Raw genomic sequence first — 19,540 nt, 5'->3', positions numbered from 1 at the left:
GTGTTTTGAAAGAATAGTCTATGCTCCATTCTTCCTCATCTCCACTGCAATCCATACCACTCTGCTGGAACATTTTTCTCTCCCCAAAACGTAAGCTCTAAGAGAAGCTTGGGGTTTTTCCTGTACTACTCACTTCTGAGTGCCTGACATAAAGTAGGAGCCCAACAGATCTTTGTTCAATAAATGAGTAATTGACTTTGGAAAGTCACCATGGCCAACATTAAACCCAATGGTTTTTTGTTTGGACTCAGCTCCACAGCACTTGTAGTACTTGTTTACACTGACTGTTTTATACTTTACAAAGAATTTTCTTATATATTGTTTTTCTTGAAGTTACCAAAAAACCTAACTCTCAGGCAGGTAGAGATAAACATCCTTGTTTTTACAGTTGGAAAAAGTGAGACTGAGACTGTTCCAGGGACTGACCCAAAATTAACCAGCTTGCACGTGAAGGAAGCAGGATGAGATACTAAGTTATTGACTTTCAGCCTAATCTAATTTCTAGCTCTCTGTGGGTGCTGAGTTCATTCTGCTACCAGACTCATAAGGATGTCCACCAAGAGTAGACAAATCTAAAAGTGGAAGTAGCTCTCACATTTATTGTCATTGTTGCTTCATAAATTAAATTTTAAAATTTAATTATTTTCATTTATTTTTATGCACTACATCAGTACAGTACTCCCCATTATCCTACAGACCTGGAAAAGTTAATGGCCTTCACTTATCGTAAGGAAACAGCACAGGAACTAGAGATTTGTCAACTAAAGAGTTGTATCAAATAATCAAGAGACACTTAATGAGTATTTGCAACGTTGAAAGCATTGTACTAGGCGTATTTCTTGAACTTGAGGAACTAAAAATCTTGTGAGGCCATATGACAGATAAATCATGAAAGTTAGTCAATACTATCAGCAACAGGAGGTTAACAGCAAAGAGTAACAATTACCTGTGCCCTACGAGCTCCGCAGAAAGAGTCCATGTATACTGGGAAGGCTGCACAGAGCAGACGGAGGAAAGTTTGGGGAAAGCGGAGAGAGGAGAAGGGTGAGCTTGGGTGGTAGAGAGGGAAGAGCAGAAATATACAAGTCCTATTCAAGGACAGGCTGCCAATCAATGCAGAAGAAAGACTTTATGCTGAGGTTTACGAAGAAATGAAGTTAGAAAGACAGAATGAGACTCTTTAGTGAAAGAACTTGGATGCTAGTCTAATTTGGTGACAAGATTATTTGTAAATTAGCAAGGTTTCTGTGCAGAAGAAACCAACAAAAGTGGAACTAGGGCAGATTCACCTAGCGGTTGATTAACCTCCAGTAGGAAGCCTGAAGATCGGAAGCCGCATTAGTAGGTTACTGCAGTAGCTCAGCAGGAGGTCTGAGCAGATAGGATGGGGTAGAAATGGAAAAGAGAGGAGCAGGCACAAAAGGCACTGGGAATTAGGAGCAAACAGTTGATAAGTTATTGGCAATTGGTGGATAGGATGGAGAGAGGCATCAAAAATGGATAAATGAATTGAAAATATTAATATAAAATAAAACCCAAATATGGCCAATAACATACATCAGGGACATATATGCCTGATGGGGCTTCTTTGAGAATGCAACATCACTACTGTGTCACTTTACCAAGCTTTATATTGTGATATGCTTATAATGTTTCTTTATGTACTTACATCTCGAAAAGTCTCGCTTTTCATGTTTTGAACTTTTGTATTTGTCAGGGGTTGCATGGTTTGCATTTCCACTCCAGTCAGCACACTTTTCTTTTTTCTCTGGAGAGCAATGTACAATTGATATAAGAGTTTTGTGGCTGCCCCAGGCTTTTCTGTGATGATATTGTGGGCCACGTTCTGATCAAACTGCACACCCAGAAGGTGAAGTGTGGGCTCCAAGCGAGAAAAATTATTAAGTTTGGCACTTGAAATCCTAGGCATTAAAATATTTTACATAATTAGACACTGAAATAAAGCAAACAACAAATAACAGAGGTATTACCATGATCCCATATTATGAATTATCCCATGTTCTTTTAAATATATCAATCCTCTCTAAAACCACTTAATCATGTAGATACATTGAGATTTTGTGTATTGTCTTAACTCCATGCATTTATTTCTCTTGAATGGCTAAACTAAAACCCATTAATTTCATATACTCTTCTACTTAAGTAGATGCTAGAATTTCTGCAAGAAGTCAGTACAAAAACATAACTAAATGCCTTCTTCTAAATGGAAAAACTTAACTATCGTTTTGAAAAATATTTTACTCAGAAGACAAAATTGCAATTTAAATGTCCATTTCTTTAAGTGATGTCACTACTAGAACCTGAAAATAACCTTATTTTCAGTTGCAGTGACAACTTTCACAGTAATCCCCTCAGGCACTATCAGAAATATTTAATTAAATAACATTAGCTATACAACTAAATTAGTTATGTAATCTTCACTGTACACTTCATATTACTTCTTCACGAATCACTAAAGACTTTCTAAAATATATGTATTATTGAATCACCTATCATCAAATTAGGCTCACATGTTAGAAGAAATTCATTAATTCATTTATTAATTTACTCTCTCAACTATACCAATAATTTGTTTAATTTAATAAATTTTTATAAATTTATTAAAGTCTTACAAAGATAAGACACCCTGCCCTTTAGGAGTTCATAGTGGGAAAACAGATGAATAACAAGTAGTGATAAACTGATGTAACGGTTGTAACAGAGGTCTCAAATGACCTAGGGCTGTCAATAAGCCTGTGAATCCAGTGGCAGAAAGAGAGCAAAAGATGTTACATGCATTTTCAACTTTTGTGCCTCTCTGCGATCAAACTGAATGCAAATGTCAATTTTAACCACTGGTCTATTTTCTCCTTACTTCAACTTCCAAAATCTCAGTGACATTCTTTGATGGAAAAAATACACTGAATATACTTAAATATAAGTCAAAGTCACATCCTGTCCCTGAAAAAAGATGATACTTTAGAACAGAGGGAGTTGGTGGAATTTCTAATATTATAGGGTTACTCACTCAATAACTTCATTTTGGACTATAATATTATTTGGGAAAGATACAATGACCTTTAATGACCTCAACTGAATGTTTAGAAGCTGAAAGAGATCACTTAGCACTTCTTTTTTAAATTTATTTTATTTATTTATTTATTTTTGGCTGCATTGGGTCTTTGTTGCTGCGTGCAGGCTTTCTCTAGTTGCAGTGAGTGGGGGCTACTCTTCATTGCGGTGCGTGGGCTTCTCTTGCTGCGGAGCATAGGCTCTAGGCATGCAAGCTTCAGTAGTTGTTGCACGTGGGCTCAGTAGTTGTGGCTCGTGGACTCTGGAGCACAGGCTCAGTAGTTATGGCGCACGGGCTTAGTTGCTCCGCGGCATGTGGGATCCTCCCGGACCAGGGATCGAACCTGTGTCCCCTGCCCTGGCAAGCGGATTCTTAACCACTGACCCACCAGGGAAGCCCAATTAGCACTTCTTAAACTTTATATACTGTTCCTAGTATATTATTTCTCAAGAGATAGCTCTCAAGCAGTGGTTCTAAGCCTTTTATTTTTAATCACATATACCATCCTTTGGAAATCTGATGAGAGCTATGAAACCTTTTCCACAGGAAAGAAAACACACATTCATGCAGATACACAAAATGTGTATACAATTTGCTGGTATTTGTGAACCTCCTAAAATCTAGTCTAAAAGTACCTGTTAGCTGCCAAGGATGTGGATCTGAGGAAATATAGGAATGATTTATAAATATAAATAAGGAGCCAGTATCATGGAAAGGCCAATGTCAACAAATGCAGTGACACAAGACACTGAATTCCTTTTCCAGTTCTGTGGTATAACTTATCGTATTTCCTATTTCCTCTATTTGGTTAAGTATATTCAGTGTGGCATACCACATCAACCAAACTTTGAATGAAATATTTTAAATTGATAAAGAGAAACAGATCTTAGAGGGGATAAGAAGAGATAAGGAATGCTACAAGGTAATCTTATCAACAAAAAGGGTAAAACATTGTTTTAGGTCTTCTCATGTCATGTTCAGTTTTGCAATTTGTTCCCCCACAAATGACCTTACAGTTTGAGATAACAAACACTGGACTAAAATGATTAGGGTACAGCAGACCATGTTTTGAAGAGTCTTATTGTGACAGAGATGGTCAAATCAAAGACCTGTGTTCATATTCCTTGGACGGGCACCTGGCATCCCCTTTTGATCTTCCATCTCAGTTCATCATTTCATGTCCTTCCTATCCTAGGAGTCCTGTATGCCTTGTCCACTACACTTACTTGGAAAGATATGGCCTGAGAGCCACTTTTCAGAGATTTTGCCTGGGTCATAACCTTGGGCTTCAGAGGTTAGAGGCACCATAATTCGGGAGGGAGAATCCAAAAACAAACACTATTCATTTCCAAATTTTATCAAAATTTAGCCCTGTACCCAATAAAAGCGAGGAACACTTCCCCTCCTCTTTCTTGTATTACACAACCCCCAGAATGCAGTGTAGCCTGCTAACACTAGGGTTCAGTGACACAGTAGGCTTTAAAATGGCTTTTACGGTCTGGCTGAAGTGTCCAGGTGTAATAGTATTTCCCTCTGGAAGCTTTTAATATATACTCTAAATTTCCAAGCAAAATTTCGGGACTATAACTGGTGTGTAAATTGGTGGAGTCCACTCTTGTTACAGTATATGCTCAATCAGTATAACATGATAATCAGCAGTTGTTTTTGGACCCAGAGAATCCACTGGGACATCTTTGCTCTGAAGACATAGCATATGATGTAAACGATGACACCCGAGGGGATAAGGAACGTATTCTGGGAAAAGTCTTCTCCCTCTCTACTGGCAGTCCTTATTTGCCAAGGGATTATCAATCTCCTCTCCTCCTTGCCACCTGGTGATGGAATACATCTCACAAGGTAATTAGAAGCTGCCCTCCCAAGGGATATCCATGTTCCTTTACTTTTTATTCTTTTAACTAATCTGCTCATTTTTCACCCTCTGAGATGGACTAAAGATATCCCAAAACAGAATTCTTTCAGAGTTAGATGAGTTATTCTTAGGATTAAGTAATTCCCAAAGCAAATAACTTCTAATTATTAGCAACATAGATTTAGTTTACTGTTAACATTTTAGACTAAAGACCCTAGAAAATATTACACAAAAATCCCCAAGTCATGAGCTCTGGCACTAGCTAGCTGTCTAAAACACAGGCTTTACAAAGAAGGGTCCTTTTCCCCACTAAATACACTATTACAAAGGTCATATCCACAGATTTATTAACTCTTGCCTTCTTTAAAATACCATGTGCCCTGGAAAAAATGTGGGTTGTTCCAGGAACTAAAGATGGATAGTATTTGGTTGTCAGGACAAGTAGGTCCCTCTCCCAATGTTAAGAAAGGTAATGACTCAGTGGAACAGAAAGTGAGTCCTTTGCAGTGAGTGAAAGGCAGCACTGCTACACGTGATAATACTCAGGGCACACTCCTGTGCAGGGGCGGGGCAATACCTGGCATGAGGTTGTTTTATCCGAAAAGGGGCTTCTTCTTCTTTGCACAGAGGTCTCTCTGTTCACTAAGACCTGTGTCTTCATGGTTACCTCCATCCATATGGGGTCCCTATCTCCATTTCACACAAAGGCCTTCCATGGCCTGGCTAACAAGAGCCAACTAAGTGCACGTGAAATACTGCACGCATGATCTGATCAGTATGGTTCTTTAAGTTTTCTGTACCGAACCAAATATACTTTCTGAAATCACTCATTTATTTAATAGAGAAACATTATTGTGTGCCTGCTATGGTCCAGGGACAATGCCTGGAGCACAGAGAATAAACATACTATGCAACTTTGAGCAACTTTGCAGTCTAGTTAAGGAGTAAACATTCATATATTCATTATCAAACATTATTTGGGCTCCTTCACGTGGCAGTAACTCTGATAAGAACTGACATATAAATAAATAATTATAACTTAATGTAATAAAAAAAAAGGGATGTCCAAAGTGTTATTAAAACAAAGAGAAAAAAACAAAGAGGAAAAGAAAATTAAATCTGCTAGGGGACCAAACTCAGTTTAGAGAAGGGGTGGATTTTTAGCTGGATCTTAAGGATGAATAAAAGTTTCTCATGGTGGAAGTGAAGGACGAATGTTAATATGCAAAATTGCAAGGCATAACAAAAACACATGACATGTTTGTGGACCAAAGCAGTTTATGTTAGGGCTCCAGACCGGTGGAAAATGCGGCTGGAAAGGTGGATGAGGGTCACACAGGGAAGCATTTTGTAAGACAGGCCTTGAGAAACAGAAACTGGAATATCTAAAGTTTCTTAAGCTGATGGGGAAACCACACTTAAAAATGTGGGTGTAGAACTCTATCTGCCTACGGAGAAGTTCAAACAAGGCATCTAAATGCAGGATTTATCAGGATATGCAGCCATTCATTAGTTCAAAAAACATTTACTGAAAGCTGAACATGTGCCAGGCCTGTGGTGGCCCTGGGGATGCAAAGAAAAATAACTCGTACCCATAACTTTAAGGCACTTGAATGTACAATGTGCAACGTGAAAGACACAAAAAAAGAAACCGACAACAAAGTGACCAGTGTTATGATAAGTAAATGTACAAGATAACTTTATAACTTTCATAAAGGGATAATAAGCAACAACAATAAAAAAGGATTGGAAACCTGGTTACATGCAGACCATCACAAGTCAATCTGGTCATATGAGAACTTGTGAGAAAGCAAAAGGAGAAAAGAAGGGCATAGACACTGACTTAGCTACCCTGGAAATCTTATACCTTAGAGGCTGATCCTGGCTTCCATTGGAGGGGAGGAAATTAAGGTAGAAGCAGAGTGGGCACAGGGCTAGGAGCTCAGGCAGAGGAGGCAGTCGGGGCTAAGCTGTGAAGGACCGTGTATCCCTTGCCCTTGAGGAAGAGATGTGAGACACGGGGTGTAGGGTATGTATTAGAATGTTACCCAGTACCCTAGAAGCTTAAGAAATTGTCTGGGATTAGCAACAGACGCTTATTTGGCATGAAAATGTATTTCCAATCCATGGCTCCTCTTGTATTATACTATTATTACCTGTACAACTAGCATAATCTGGATTGTGAAAGAATGACTCACCTCTAGAATGGAGGTACCAGATTCTTTTGCCTTAAAGTCTTGCGACATAGGTACTGCTCAATGGAAGCCTACTACTCCAAGCAACCAAAAACTAAGAAATACTTGAGTGGGAAATATCAGGTTAAAACATGGAGATGGAGCAAGATGTCAGGAATGGTAGAGCAAGGACCTCCAAAAATCCATTCCTCCATAAAGGCAATAATAAAACTGACAAAAATTATGAAAATCAACTTTTTCATAACTCCAGAAATTATCCAAAGGCTTGTAACAATCTAAGAAACATTTATTTAAGAAAAAACTTAATCTCAGTTAAAACAGAGAGCTTTTGATCATTTTAACTTGCACTATTCCCATTCCCTTCTCCCCAGCTCTACAGTAGACTTGCAACAATAGGAGCTGTAAAAACCAGCAGCCTAGCAGCCATCAGAGAGGACAAACAGGTTTCAACCTTCTCAAAAAGTACTATCCTCAGGACATTGTCATTATTTGATATTTTTTAGAGCTCAATCACTGAAAGAAGACTTCTTCCCAGGGTATTAGTGAAAAACAATCAGTGGCAATTGTTTAAGATCACAGCTACCTAAGGCAGTGATACCACTGGAGCAAATAAGAGTCTACTCAAAAACTTAAAAGGAAGATATAAGAATAAAATATCCATTGGGTACTTTGAAAAGCTCTGACATATTCCTGGAGATCTAGAGGGCCATATACATGTGTAGGAATGTTTGGATAAGCAGGAAAGACAGAAGGAGGCCCAAATCTCTCACCTCTGGCTGACCTTGAGGTCCTGTACAAGCAGGAAGTAAAGGCTAAGGCAGGGTTGTAAACTGTGAAAGCATTGGAGACACCTCAACAGACTCACAGTCTCTCAGTCAGGAAAGATTTATCAGTTTAAGATATTTTAAAATATCTCTGTTCATTTGCTGAGCTCTGTTCATTTGCTCTATTCACTAAGCTAACCAAGCAGAGTCTTCAGCTGCTGTACACAACAAGGAATACAGACTTTCCAAAATTAGTCCAAGAGAGTCATTAAACAAACAAGAAGCAGCAGCAACAATCACAAACCATGGGAAGGTGGGATAATCTGAGCTAACTCGTATTATTTTAAATGTCTATTTTCAACAATTATGAGACACACAGAGAAAAAGGAAAGTATGGTCCATATATAGGGGGAAAAAAGGTCAATAGAAACTCTCTGAGGAAGCCCAGATGCTGAATTTATTAGACAAAGACCTTAAGTCAGCTATTATAAATGTTAAAACAACTAAAACAATCCATTTTTTAACCATTAAAAAAGAAAGTATGAGAACAACATCTCAACAAAAATAAAATATCAATAAGGAAATCGAAATTATAACAATAAGAACCAAGTGGAATTCTAAGGTTGAAAAGTACAATAACTGAAATGTAAAAATTCACTAGAATAGCTCAACAGGAGATTTGAGTTGTCAGAAGAAAGAATTGGTACACTCATAGATAGATCAACTGAAATTATTTATAGGAGAAACAGAAAGGAAAAAGAATGAAGAAAAATGAACAGAATCTCAAAACACATAAACTCATTCTAATCATGAGAAAAAATATCAGACAAATTCCAACTGAGGAGCAATGTACAAAATACCTGACCAGTTATTAATTTTTCTAAACTGTAAAGATTATCAAAAACAAGGAAAGTCTGAGAAAGTATCTCAGCCAAGAAGAATCTAAGGAGACATGGCTATAAAATATAATGTAACCTGGTGAGATACTGGAACAAAAAAGACATTAGATAAAAATTACAACAAATCTTTGGTACAAAATGTACCATACGAATATAAGATGGTAGCAGTAGGGGGAACTGGATATGAACAATACGGGAACTCTCTGTACTATCTTTGCAATTTTTCTGTAAATCTAAAACTGTTCAAAATAAGAAGTTTATTTTTAAAAATCAACAAAGCCTCAGAAACCTGTGGGATACTGTCAAGTATACCAACATACACATAGTGGGAGTCCCAGAAGGAGAAAAGAAAGAAATGGGCAGAAAGAACTTTTGGAGAAATGATGGGTGAAAGCTTCACAAATTTGATAAAACACAGGACTGCAGGAATACAGAAGATATTAAAATGGGGCCCATCTAGAGATGAGGGCTTGCTGCAACCTTATAACTTTCTCTCCTTTGTACTCCTGGGACTGTGAAGTATGTGTATGTGAGGAAGCAGCAATTTCCATACCAATGGATGCTTGGCTGGTTTAGGGGAATCTTGTGGTAAATGATTCTTTAATGTTAACTTTGGGCTAAAACCATCCAAATGCCAAAGGAATTGACCTTTTTTTAAAGTAAGGAATAATCTCACTAACCTGCTTTCTGAAAATTCTGCAAAATCATCCTGAAGTGCAAACTTGTGCAAAACTTCTCCAATTAGATAGCCATTGGAAAATGCCTTTGCAAATGACTTGGGACCTGAATTTTAGAACGTGGAGATTAAAAAGTAAATATAATGTTGTACATAGAGTTTATATATTTTCATTATGTACACATAGAGTAAAACTTCATAATTTAACTTGAACTCAAAATGCCATGAAAATACTTCTAAAAACATCTTGTAATAACCAAATGAAAATATTGAAGTTTAACAGTAGACATCTTATAAAGACCCCTGAATAAATGTAGATCAGTAGTTGATAACATATGACATTTTGAAGGAAAAGACAACTTTTGAACAAACCAAACAAAACACAACCAATAAAACATATAACCTTAGATCTAAAAACAAACCCTCAACATATTTTATAAAATTATACTCTAATACCTTAGTTATCAGTAAAACCTGTGGATGATGACTTCATATTCTGGCCAGGTAAGGTACAATCTAACTTCTTTAAACCTCAAAACTTAATTTTAACCATTTTGCAATGGAAATTTTGCAGAAGTCATCTGCACCTTCTTAAATAAAGCCTGCTGAACATAATCAAGCTTTTCCTTGTTGGCTCCAGGGTTTACTCCAGTCTAGTTGGTGCTCTGTGCAATGATGGAGACAGCCCAGAGGAAGACAGACTTTGGAGCCAGAGATATCTATGCAGGAATCTTGGCTCTGCCTTTTACTAGCTGTGCAACCTCTTCCAAGCTGCTTAAGCTTCAGCTTCCTGAGTTTCTGTCCCCTCATCATATCTATATCTATCTTGGAGAGCTATTTTAAAGATTAAAGGTAACGTATGAGAATTCCTTGATACCATGCCTGCCACATAGTATGCACGTAATGATGAGCGCAGAAAAAGAAATTAAGTGTTAAACAGAATTTGCTTTCTTTAAAAATGTCCTTAGTTTGGGGTCCCTTGTATTTTTCTTATGAAGAGAAGAGAAGGGTATAGGGTTACACAGTATTCAAGAATGATATACAAAATCGATACATAAAATAAATTATATTACCATAAGACAAAGCCATCATCTCTCAAATGACTTCAAAATCGTCCAAAAATCTTCAGTGTATTTCTATCAGAGTCCTTTAGGCAATAGCAATACTAAATATCTATAAAATATTACATATTATCACAGTATCGCAAACTCATTCATACTGAATTATCCTCTTTTATCTATTTGACTAGTAATAAGGTGGCTATCTGAAAATGAAGAAAAAATAATTTCTTCATGATTTGTAGAACTGATGCTTGGTGCGTGGTTGCAGGGAGGTGAGTTGAGTTGCTCCATAAAGGCCACTGTACAGAGTCCTTACTCAGAAGACTTCACATTATCGTAAGACTCTTGCATATTTGACACCAGCCCACAATTTTGCCCAAAGCTTTCCTAATATCTGTTCTCAAAGTATTTTATACTCAATAATACCCCAATTCTTAGGTTAAATCAATATAATTATAAAGTAGTTTAAAAAGATGTCAACTATTCTCACTGGTTCTGTTTTCTTGGGGTGAGCCCCTAAGCTATCTAGCACTAAAATCTGTTGAGTGCCTTCTGGCATCATACAGCAGTAGTCTTGGAAGCAACTGAAATCCAAATAGCTCCTTCTGCCCCCAAAAGGCGGAGGTGTGCCATCTCCTCCTGCTGAGTCACTGCAGATTTCTCCTTTCCTCAGAGACTCACCACTGCTGGCCTCCAACGCTGTTCCCTGGTTTTCGGCTGCCACCACTGTCCTCACTGTGCCATCTGGGCTGCTCTGGCTGTGCCTTGCACCTCTTCTGGCTGTTGCTTTCTCCTTTCTGCTTCTTTCCTTTTTCTCTTCTATAGCCCGTCCCTATTCTTAGCTTTCTGAAGTGCCATTGGACATACAGTCATCATCAGACTATGGATTCCTACTAAAAATCTAAAGACTATTATTTTGTATTCAGGGGCTACTGCTATGTCGCCTTTGGGCGGTCTCGTTCCTCCACTCTCACTGGATTTTGCCCTTTGCCTATTGTTCCTGTTGACTGAAGACCTGAAATCTAGCCTGTGAATAACTGGGGAATAACTGTATCCTAGTCCATCACTCTCAATTTATCAGGCAAATGGTCTGTAGCAAACTCTTTGCTACAAAGAGTCACTAGAAAAATAAAATCATAATTCACTTCCTTTGAAGTGGCAGGACTTATTAATAAGGCAATTCTGATATGGTTAAAAGAGGGGCATTTTGGATATAAAGGTCAAAGAAGAACAGTAAACACATTATTTCACTGTCAAGTAGTTTACTATAAATAAGTATGAAAGCATGTGTCTGCAGCTCTATGTGTATTAGACACTCTCAGATTTTTTTTTTTTTTTTTTTTTTTTTACACCCCAGGAACGCAGAAGAGAATAATGAGTGAAGAGCTATAGCAAAAGTAACAGAGAGAAAACACATAGAAAAAATGAAAAAGGAGGAAAAAGAAGAATACATGCAAGAAATCAGATGAAGAAAGAGCAGATAACCAGGAATATGTAGATTAAAAAGTATGGAAAGGAAGATAAGAAGCCAGAGAGAGAAAGAGAAATGGAGAGAGGCGAGGGGAGGGAAACAGTAAGGAGAAAAGTAAACTCAAAGGAAAGATTATTTTTTTCCCTTTGGTTTATCAAATTTTCCTTCCCAGTACATGTTCTGGAATACCATGACTAACTTCATGACGGCCATCTCTATAAGTTAATTTGCACTCACAACTGGAATTACCTACAGGGAAGAAGAGGTGGGTTGACTCTAGGATAAGGAGCAATGCAGAATACGAGAAATACATGAACCGTGGGAGCCCAGTGACGTTCTTCACCCTGAGCTCTAAAATGATCTACATCTGGGAAACGTTGTTCAGCAGCCACTCAGCCATGCCTCCAGTCTTCCAAGCCTCAGATCTGATACCCATCATTTTCATTTGCTGAAATCTTTGATGTGGGCCTTTGTCTACCTTAGGCTGGGACAGAGGGCAAAATGGTCTATGTGTTTCTCCACCTGAGCCAGCTGGAGAAAGCACAAAAGAAGATAAGCCTTCTACATTCCAAATGGTAATGAGGAGAGCACAGGCTCTGGAGAAATATTCTCTAGTTTGACTCTTTGACCATTTATAAGCCCCAAGACCTTGGATAGTTACACAGCCTCAGTGTCCTGTCTTTAAAAGAGAGAGAATGGTGGGTTCTACCTCCTGAGAGTTGGTTTGAGAATTAAATGAGATAATTCCATGTAAAGTGTGTAGCATAATCCCTGGCATATAGTAAGTGCTCAATGGTCATTTTATTGTTATTATTACTGCCTCCTACTCTAAGACAACAGGTTATATCAATTACACAATTTTAAGCTCAGTAATAGATCCTCAATGACTATAGTACAAACATCTTTATTTAAAGGTAACTCAGTACTCAGAGAACAAATAGTTGACCCTATCCTTAAATTCAGATACAGGCCTACTCTTGGGGCCAGGTAAGCTATAACACTCTCGCCAGTCTGGGGAAGCACATGTAATCAGACATAGTTGATTTTTACAGCAAACCATTTGAGTGGGAGAAATAAAGACAAAACGTAGCCTCACAGCATTTCTGGTCAAGTTTTGCCACCAAATGACTAAAGAGATTTGGGGATTTGCGGATTGTAGACAAGGGGCTATAGACCTACACATTCTATGCTGAGTGTCCTTTGCTCCTCCTTCACTAGAAGATCAAAGACCTAGCCTAGGTTGTTTTTTTTTTTTACATCTTTATTGGAGTATAAGTGCTTTACAACCACATTTTAACAGCCACTATGGAGAACAGTATGGAGGTTCCTTAAAAAACTACACATAGAACTACCATATGACCCAGCAGTCCCACTACTGGGCATATAGCCTGAGAAAACCATAATTCAAAAAGAGTCATGTACCAAAATGTTCACTGCAGCTCTATTTACAATAGCCCGGAGATGGAAACAACCTAAGTGTCCATCATCGGATGAATGGATAAAGAAGATGTGGCACATGTATACAATGGAATATTACTCAGCCATAAAAAGAAACGAAATTGAGCTATTTGTAATGAGGTGGATAGACCTAGAGTCTGTCACACAGAGTGAAGTAAGTCAGAAAGAGAAAGACAAATACTGTATGCTAACACATATATATGGAATTTAAGAAAAAAAAATGTCATGAAGAACCTAGGGGTAAGACAGGAATAAAGACACAGACCTACTAGAGAATGGACTTGAGGATATGGGGAGGGGGAAGGGTAAGCTGTGACAGGGCGAGAGAGTGGCATGGACATATATACGCTACCAAACGTAAAATAGATAGCTAGTGGGAAGCAGCCGCATAGCACAGGGAGATCAGCTTGGTGCTTTGTGACCGCCTGGAGGGGTGGGATAGGGAGGGTGGGAGGGAGGGAGACGCAAGAGGGAAGAGATATGGGAACATATGTATATGTATAACTGATTCACTTTGTTATAAAGCAGAAACTAACACACCATTGTAAAGCAATTATACTCCAATAAAGATGTAAAAAAAAAAAAAAGCCAAGCAAATTTACTTTCATTTGAGAGAGAAAAGCAGCTGCTGGTGGCTGGGTACTGGGCTCGCCCAATTAGGCCCTGGTGTTGCTAGGAGTTGGCCCAGCACTCACAGCTAGACCTCGGCCTTCTGCCGAACGTAATCAATTTCACATCACACCAACACCAGACAAGGCTACTCAGTGACCCTGATGGATTAAGACAGAAACAAAATCTCTCTGTAATCATGTCTGAACTCAGCCCGAAACAGTATTGGCCAAAACACAAAAAATGATTAAATATCATCCCCCTATTCTGACTGATATGAGTGGTTGCTGCTTTTTCTTTTTCCTTGCTTTGCTCTCCCCACTTCCTAGGTAAGTTTTATTAAGATATCCAATCATAGAGTTGCCTATGCTCCCTTTACAGGTTCCAATTCAGAGCAAAGCGCTGCTTCCTTGAGCCCTCCCCAAAAAACAGCTAACACAAACCCAAATGCTATAAGGCCTTTCTAACATCCTCTTCTGGAGAAGCCCCACAGTTCTTCATGGTATGTGTTGCAACAAGTCAGTAAACTCAATTTTGTTCAACTACAGGTGTATCCTGTGCTCTTTGGCTGGAGGACCTTGACAATTTCTTTTTTTCTAGTACCAGAATAAGATGATCAATTTTTATAATTTTCTCCTTTGAAGGCTTCATCATAATTCTCAAGATTTACTATCTGAAACAAAATCTCAATTGCTATATTATATAACCTTCTTTAATGGTTAAAATTTTGGGTGGCATTCTTGGAACTTCATATCTTAAAATTTTGACATTGATTTATACAACAGTCTTCCGTTATTAGATTTGCTGTCTCAATTTCTAGTCAACAGAGGCCAAATTTCAATCAAGGAAAATGCTGCTGAACTAACCAGGAAATATCAAATAATTTGTTACATTACATGACAAACCATGTATTTCCTAATGACCCTGAAAGGCTAAAGTATGAGAAAATGTGTGGTTTAATAATACCTGGGGGAAAGGGGAATGAACTAAAAGTCAGCATACTCAGAATCTGCTACTAACTTTCCACTACCTAGTTGTATAACCCTAAACAAATCTCTACACATATCTGATCTGATTTCCTCATGTGCCAAAGAAGAATTAAATGATGTCTAAGATTCTTTTTCAGATCTAAAATTTTATGTCTCTATGATACGGTAAGGTCACAGGCTAATAAAAGGTCACTACAATACATTATAAAATATGGTATATAAATAAATATTCAATAGGATTTTTTGATATCTCTATTTTTTTCTTAAAATAAAATTTGGTACCTTTGAAAAAATGTGGACATAAGACCTTTAGTTAGTGTACAAGGGAACCCAGATTAAGTATAGTTAGTGCACAAGGGGTTAGTTAGTCAGTGCACAAGGGGGTCCAAATTAAGGATGTCCCTAAAATTTGGGACATCAGTAGAAAATATCACTCTCTAAAACAAAAACTACTGAGATTTAATACAAAAGGACAGACTTAGCCACCTATGGAAACCCACTTATAAACCCAATTAACAAGGAATATAGGCCATCTCTTAAAACTCACAATAATTTATCTATTTAAATTTTGTACGCATCATGTAAATGATAATCTTGAAATGTATTAGTTAAACTTATTCAGAATAGAGATACGCTACAATGGAAGAAAAACACACAAATATCATAATTTTAGAAGCTTTTGTAGTAGCAGTAACACTGGAAAATATCATTGAACAGTATGATTTCCCCAAGCACTGGGGGAAGAGAAGGAGGAGGGAATCTGACTTTAATCTAATCTAACTTAATCTAATCGAATCTAACCACTCACTGATATCTAGATAAAATATCTCTAGAGCAGAAAAGTAAAACACATCAAGTATTAGCTTGATTTGAGGATTCTTTTGGTAATGTCTAATTTCTAACTGTCAAGGAGCAATCTGATCTATAAATTTGGTCTCCTCCTGAGCGTACCAGCCCACCAAGACATGCATTACTTTCCATTGCCAGTATACATTATTCTGCTGTCCTTTTCCACATGATGAATTGGTACTGTAGCTGATAAAATCAGCAGAATGTAATTTCTGTTAGCATGTGACAATTCCTAAGAAGTTGCTTTAAGTAAGAAAGCAGAGCTTCTGAAATCACAAAGGTGAGGATCAAAGCACCCAGGGTGACCTTTCTGAGATGAACAAATCCATAAGGTTCAGTCAAAAACAATACTTTGCCCTACTTTTGTCTCACTCATACATTCTCATGTAATAAATAATTATCTACTAAGTGCCTATTATGTGACAGACACTATAATAGACATACTTCTAAAGTGAGAGGCAGAAAAGTGGTTGAAATAATATTTGAGTATCTAGCTCTAGTATAGATGATAGGCACTGTGGTAGATATTTTCCATTTGCAATCTCATTAGATACTCTCCCAAATATATAGCAATTATTATTATTACTTCTCAGGGTATAAAATTGGGACTAGAGATTATTATTTATAATTTGGCTACTACAAAATCAAGACTTAGGGATACTAAACTTTCTTAACTCGCTTTTCTCTTTATTGGTTCCTTGTTACTATTGATAACAATGTTTAAGACTATTGAAACAATAAAAATATGCATAATAAGGTATTTACAATTTTCAATATAGCTCCATCCAGAATCCAAAATCATATGGACTGTCTTATGCATCCATTTTTACAAGGAATCTGATCTGTTCAGTACATGGAATTCAAATGCTTCTACTCATTTGTGGAGAATGTTTAGTTATGACATTCTGATGCCAGTTTCTTCTTACAGTGTATTCACAGGCGTTTTGTAAAACAGAGGCAATGCTTATTCTTGAGAATAACTGAGAGTTTGTAAAGAATTTTACAGCAGATCTCTTGGTAACATTATTCTATATTGCTTATTTTTGTTATAAAAATAATTGCTTGAATTTCAGATGCGATTTTGTGTTGAACAACTTTTTGTATTTTAAGACATTTCATTAACATATACGTCTAAGCATTATTTTCCAGGACAAATGGTTTTGTTAAACTTAACTCACTGGAGATCCTTAGCTTTAGTAACATAGATGTTGTCATAGATGTAGTGTCAGGTGTTGACACTAATCAAGCCTCCGGTGACTCCCAGAAACCTCATTAAGTGGAGGGAGACTATTCTCAACTGAGGATCATTGAAATTCATTTTCTTACTGCTGATATTCAGGGTAGTCCAGACAACACAAAATTCAACATGAGATGCTTTATCCAAATTGACTTCTACCTTTCAGAATAATCCAGAAATCAATCGGCTTTAGCTACCTCTCCAATGACAGCAATGCATTCACTTGGCATTCTCATTCTGTTTTCTCTGTCCCAGCAAGCAACATATGGACTGAACCACTTTTTAAAAACATTAATAAATCCACCTTTGCCATTTAAGCATCTAGGAATTAGGTTATGCCCTGTGAAGTTACAACATGTCTGGGTGGTTGAATTTCTGTACTGCTTGTGATTTCAAAATGAACAATAATCCTCATTAAAAGGAGCTCAAATGAATACACTTGGGAGGGTAAATTTTTAAAAAAATATATTCCTTAAGCATACACTCTAATATATAATACAGTGCCTAAGAGCACTAGTCAAAGATCTAGCTTCAAATTCTAGTTCTAGTACCTACTAGATGGGTGACCCTGAACAAATTACCAAGCTCACTCAGCCTCTTTTACTCATCTGTACAACTGGGGCAATGCCTCTTAGAGCTTTTTTAAAGATTAAAAAAGAAAACCCATGTAAAAGGCTTAGCACAGCGTCTGGTGTAAGTACCTAAGTGTTCAAGAAGGGATAACTTTTATTATTCTTCTTCTTCCATTTATAAACTTTATTAGAGAAAATAACTCTTATGTAACCCTCCAATACTTCAAGATACTTACTATATTTCAACCAAAATGTTAAACCTCTTTTTCTCCTATTTTGTCATGTGATGTTTGATCTACTTCTTTAATTTTATATTTAAGCAAAAAGCCAAATAACACAGATGTACAAAAAAAAAGCCAGCAATCTTCTTTCCCAGGGTAACCAATACCAATACACTGGTTTATATCCTTCCACACTTCTCTCTATGCTTACACAAACCACAAAATGAAGAGTCCCGTGTATGTCAACAGCCCAGTATGTGCCTCTCCACACTTTTCTCTCACACATCCTCATGCAACAATGAAATTATACTGGTTACAATAAGCTATAACTTTTGTGTTTTACTTGAGCATTCTTTTTTTTTTTTTTTTTTTTGCGGTACACGGGCCTCTCACCGTTGTGGCCTCTCCCGCTGCGGAGCACAGGCTCCGGACGCGCAGGCTCAGCGTCCATGGCTCACGGGCCCAGCCGCTTCGCGGCATGTGGGATCCTCGTGGACCGGGGCACGAACCCGTGTCTCCTGCATCGGCAGGCGGACTCTCAACGACTGCGCCACCAGGGAAGCCCTACTTGAGCGTTCTTTAGGTCAAAAGTTATAGCAACTAACTCATTTGTTCTAACAACTGCATAACAATCCATAGCATCATCTACCCAAGTACTCTGCTACTGAAGGGTATTCAAACTGTTTCCATTTTTTTTTCTTTTTGCCCCTACCATCCATGTAGCAATAAACATCCTTGTTCAAATGTCCTTACATATTGGTGATTTTATTTTTGTATGATAGTTTCTGTAAAGTAAGATTTGGCATTACTATGTCTCAGGGACTATTCTAAATGTTTTACATTTATTATCTCATTTAGTCTTGACACAACTCAATGTGATATTATTACCCCTATTTTGAATATCATAAAATTTAGGTAAATAAATTGCCCAAGGTCACTAGCTAGTAAGTGTGAATAAGTGATTTCAACCTAAACAGTCTGGCCTCCAAATCCTTGCTCTTAACAGGATCCTTATCCAGCAATTGCCCAATTACTTTCCCCAGAGGTTGTACCCACTTAACAGTCCTTCCATGAGAGTTCCTCTGAACCATTCTAAGCCTTCCATTGTACACCATAGGATGGCTTATCTAATGACAGAAATCAACTGGCAGTGTGCTTCTTAGGTGCACAAATCCTACCTTGTTTGTTTCCAAACACAGTTGAATGTGTGCCCTATAGTCAGAACAGCCTTTTACAATATGGAATTTGGTTACTTAGGGGATTGTCTCTCTCTTTTTAGGCTCCTCTTAGCAACTGGGATCAAAAAATGAATATGTATTGCTAGTGAATGGGATGCAGAATACCGCAGCTGTCTCTGCTAACAGCTTCTGGCGTTATGCTTCGGGAAAGCAAACACTGGGAATTTTCCATTTATAGTTTATGTTATTTAAATTCTTACTTAAAAAGTCTCCAGTCTTTTAATATTCACGGAATGAAGTAATTCTTCCTCCTCCTCTCTAAACCAAAATTCCCAAACTGATTACAATTAGAATGGCATACTACTGTTTTTCTATATTTCTTATGAATTTTATTTACTTTTCTCAGAAGTGTTTCAAT

At 37.5% G+C, this 19,540-nt stretch overlaps 1 protein-coding gene across 1 annotated transcript in view; it reads right to left on the bottom strand.

Moving 5' to 3' along the window:
* Nucleotides 1–19,540, bottom strand: part of SPEF2 (sperm flagellar and cilia associated 2) — a 174,576-nt gene that overhangs the window by 153,467 nt on the left and 1,569 nt on the right. Inside the window, exons 2-3 of the mRNA XM_022599378.3 lie at nt 9,482–9,584; nt 1,670–1,922 (exon numbers count right to left, since the gene is read on the bottom strand). Of these exons, the coding sequence (XP_022455086.2) occupies nt 1,670–1,922; nt 9,482–9,584 (356 nt within the window). The remainder of the gene's footprint in view (nt 1–1,669; nt 1,923–9,481; nt 9,585–19,540) is intronic.

Source organism: Delphinapterus leucas, chromosome 3 (genome assembly GCF_059928025.1).
Source record: "Delphinapterus leucas isolate spDelLeu-1000000601 "Yukka" chromosome 3, BTC_Dleu_Yukka2, whole genome shotgun sequence".
In the NCBI taxonomy this organism is placed as follows: Eukaryota; Metazoa; Chordata; class Mammalia; order Artiodactyla; family Monodontidae; genus Delphinapterus; species Delphinapterus leucas.
The sequence above is the reverse complement of the archived record's forward strand: the minus strand, read 5'-3'. Positions and strand labels throughout refer to the sequence as shown.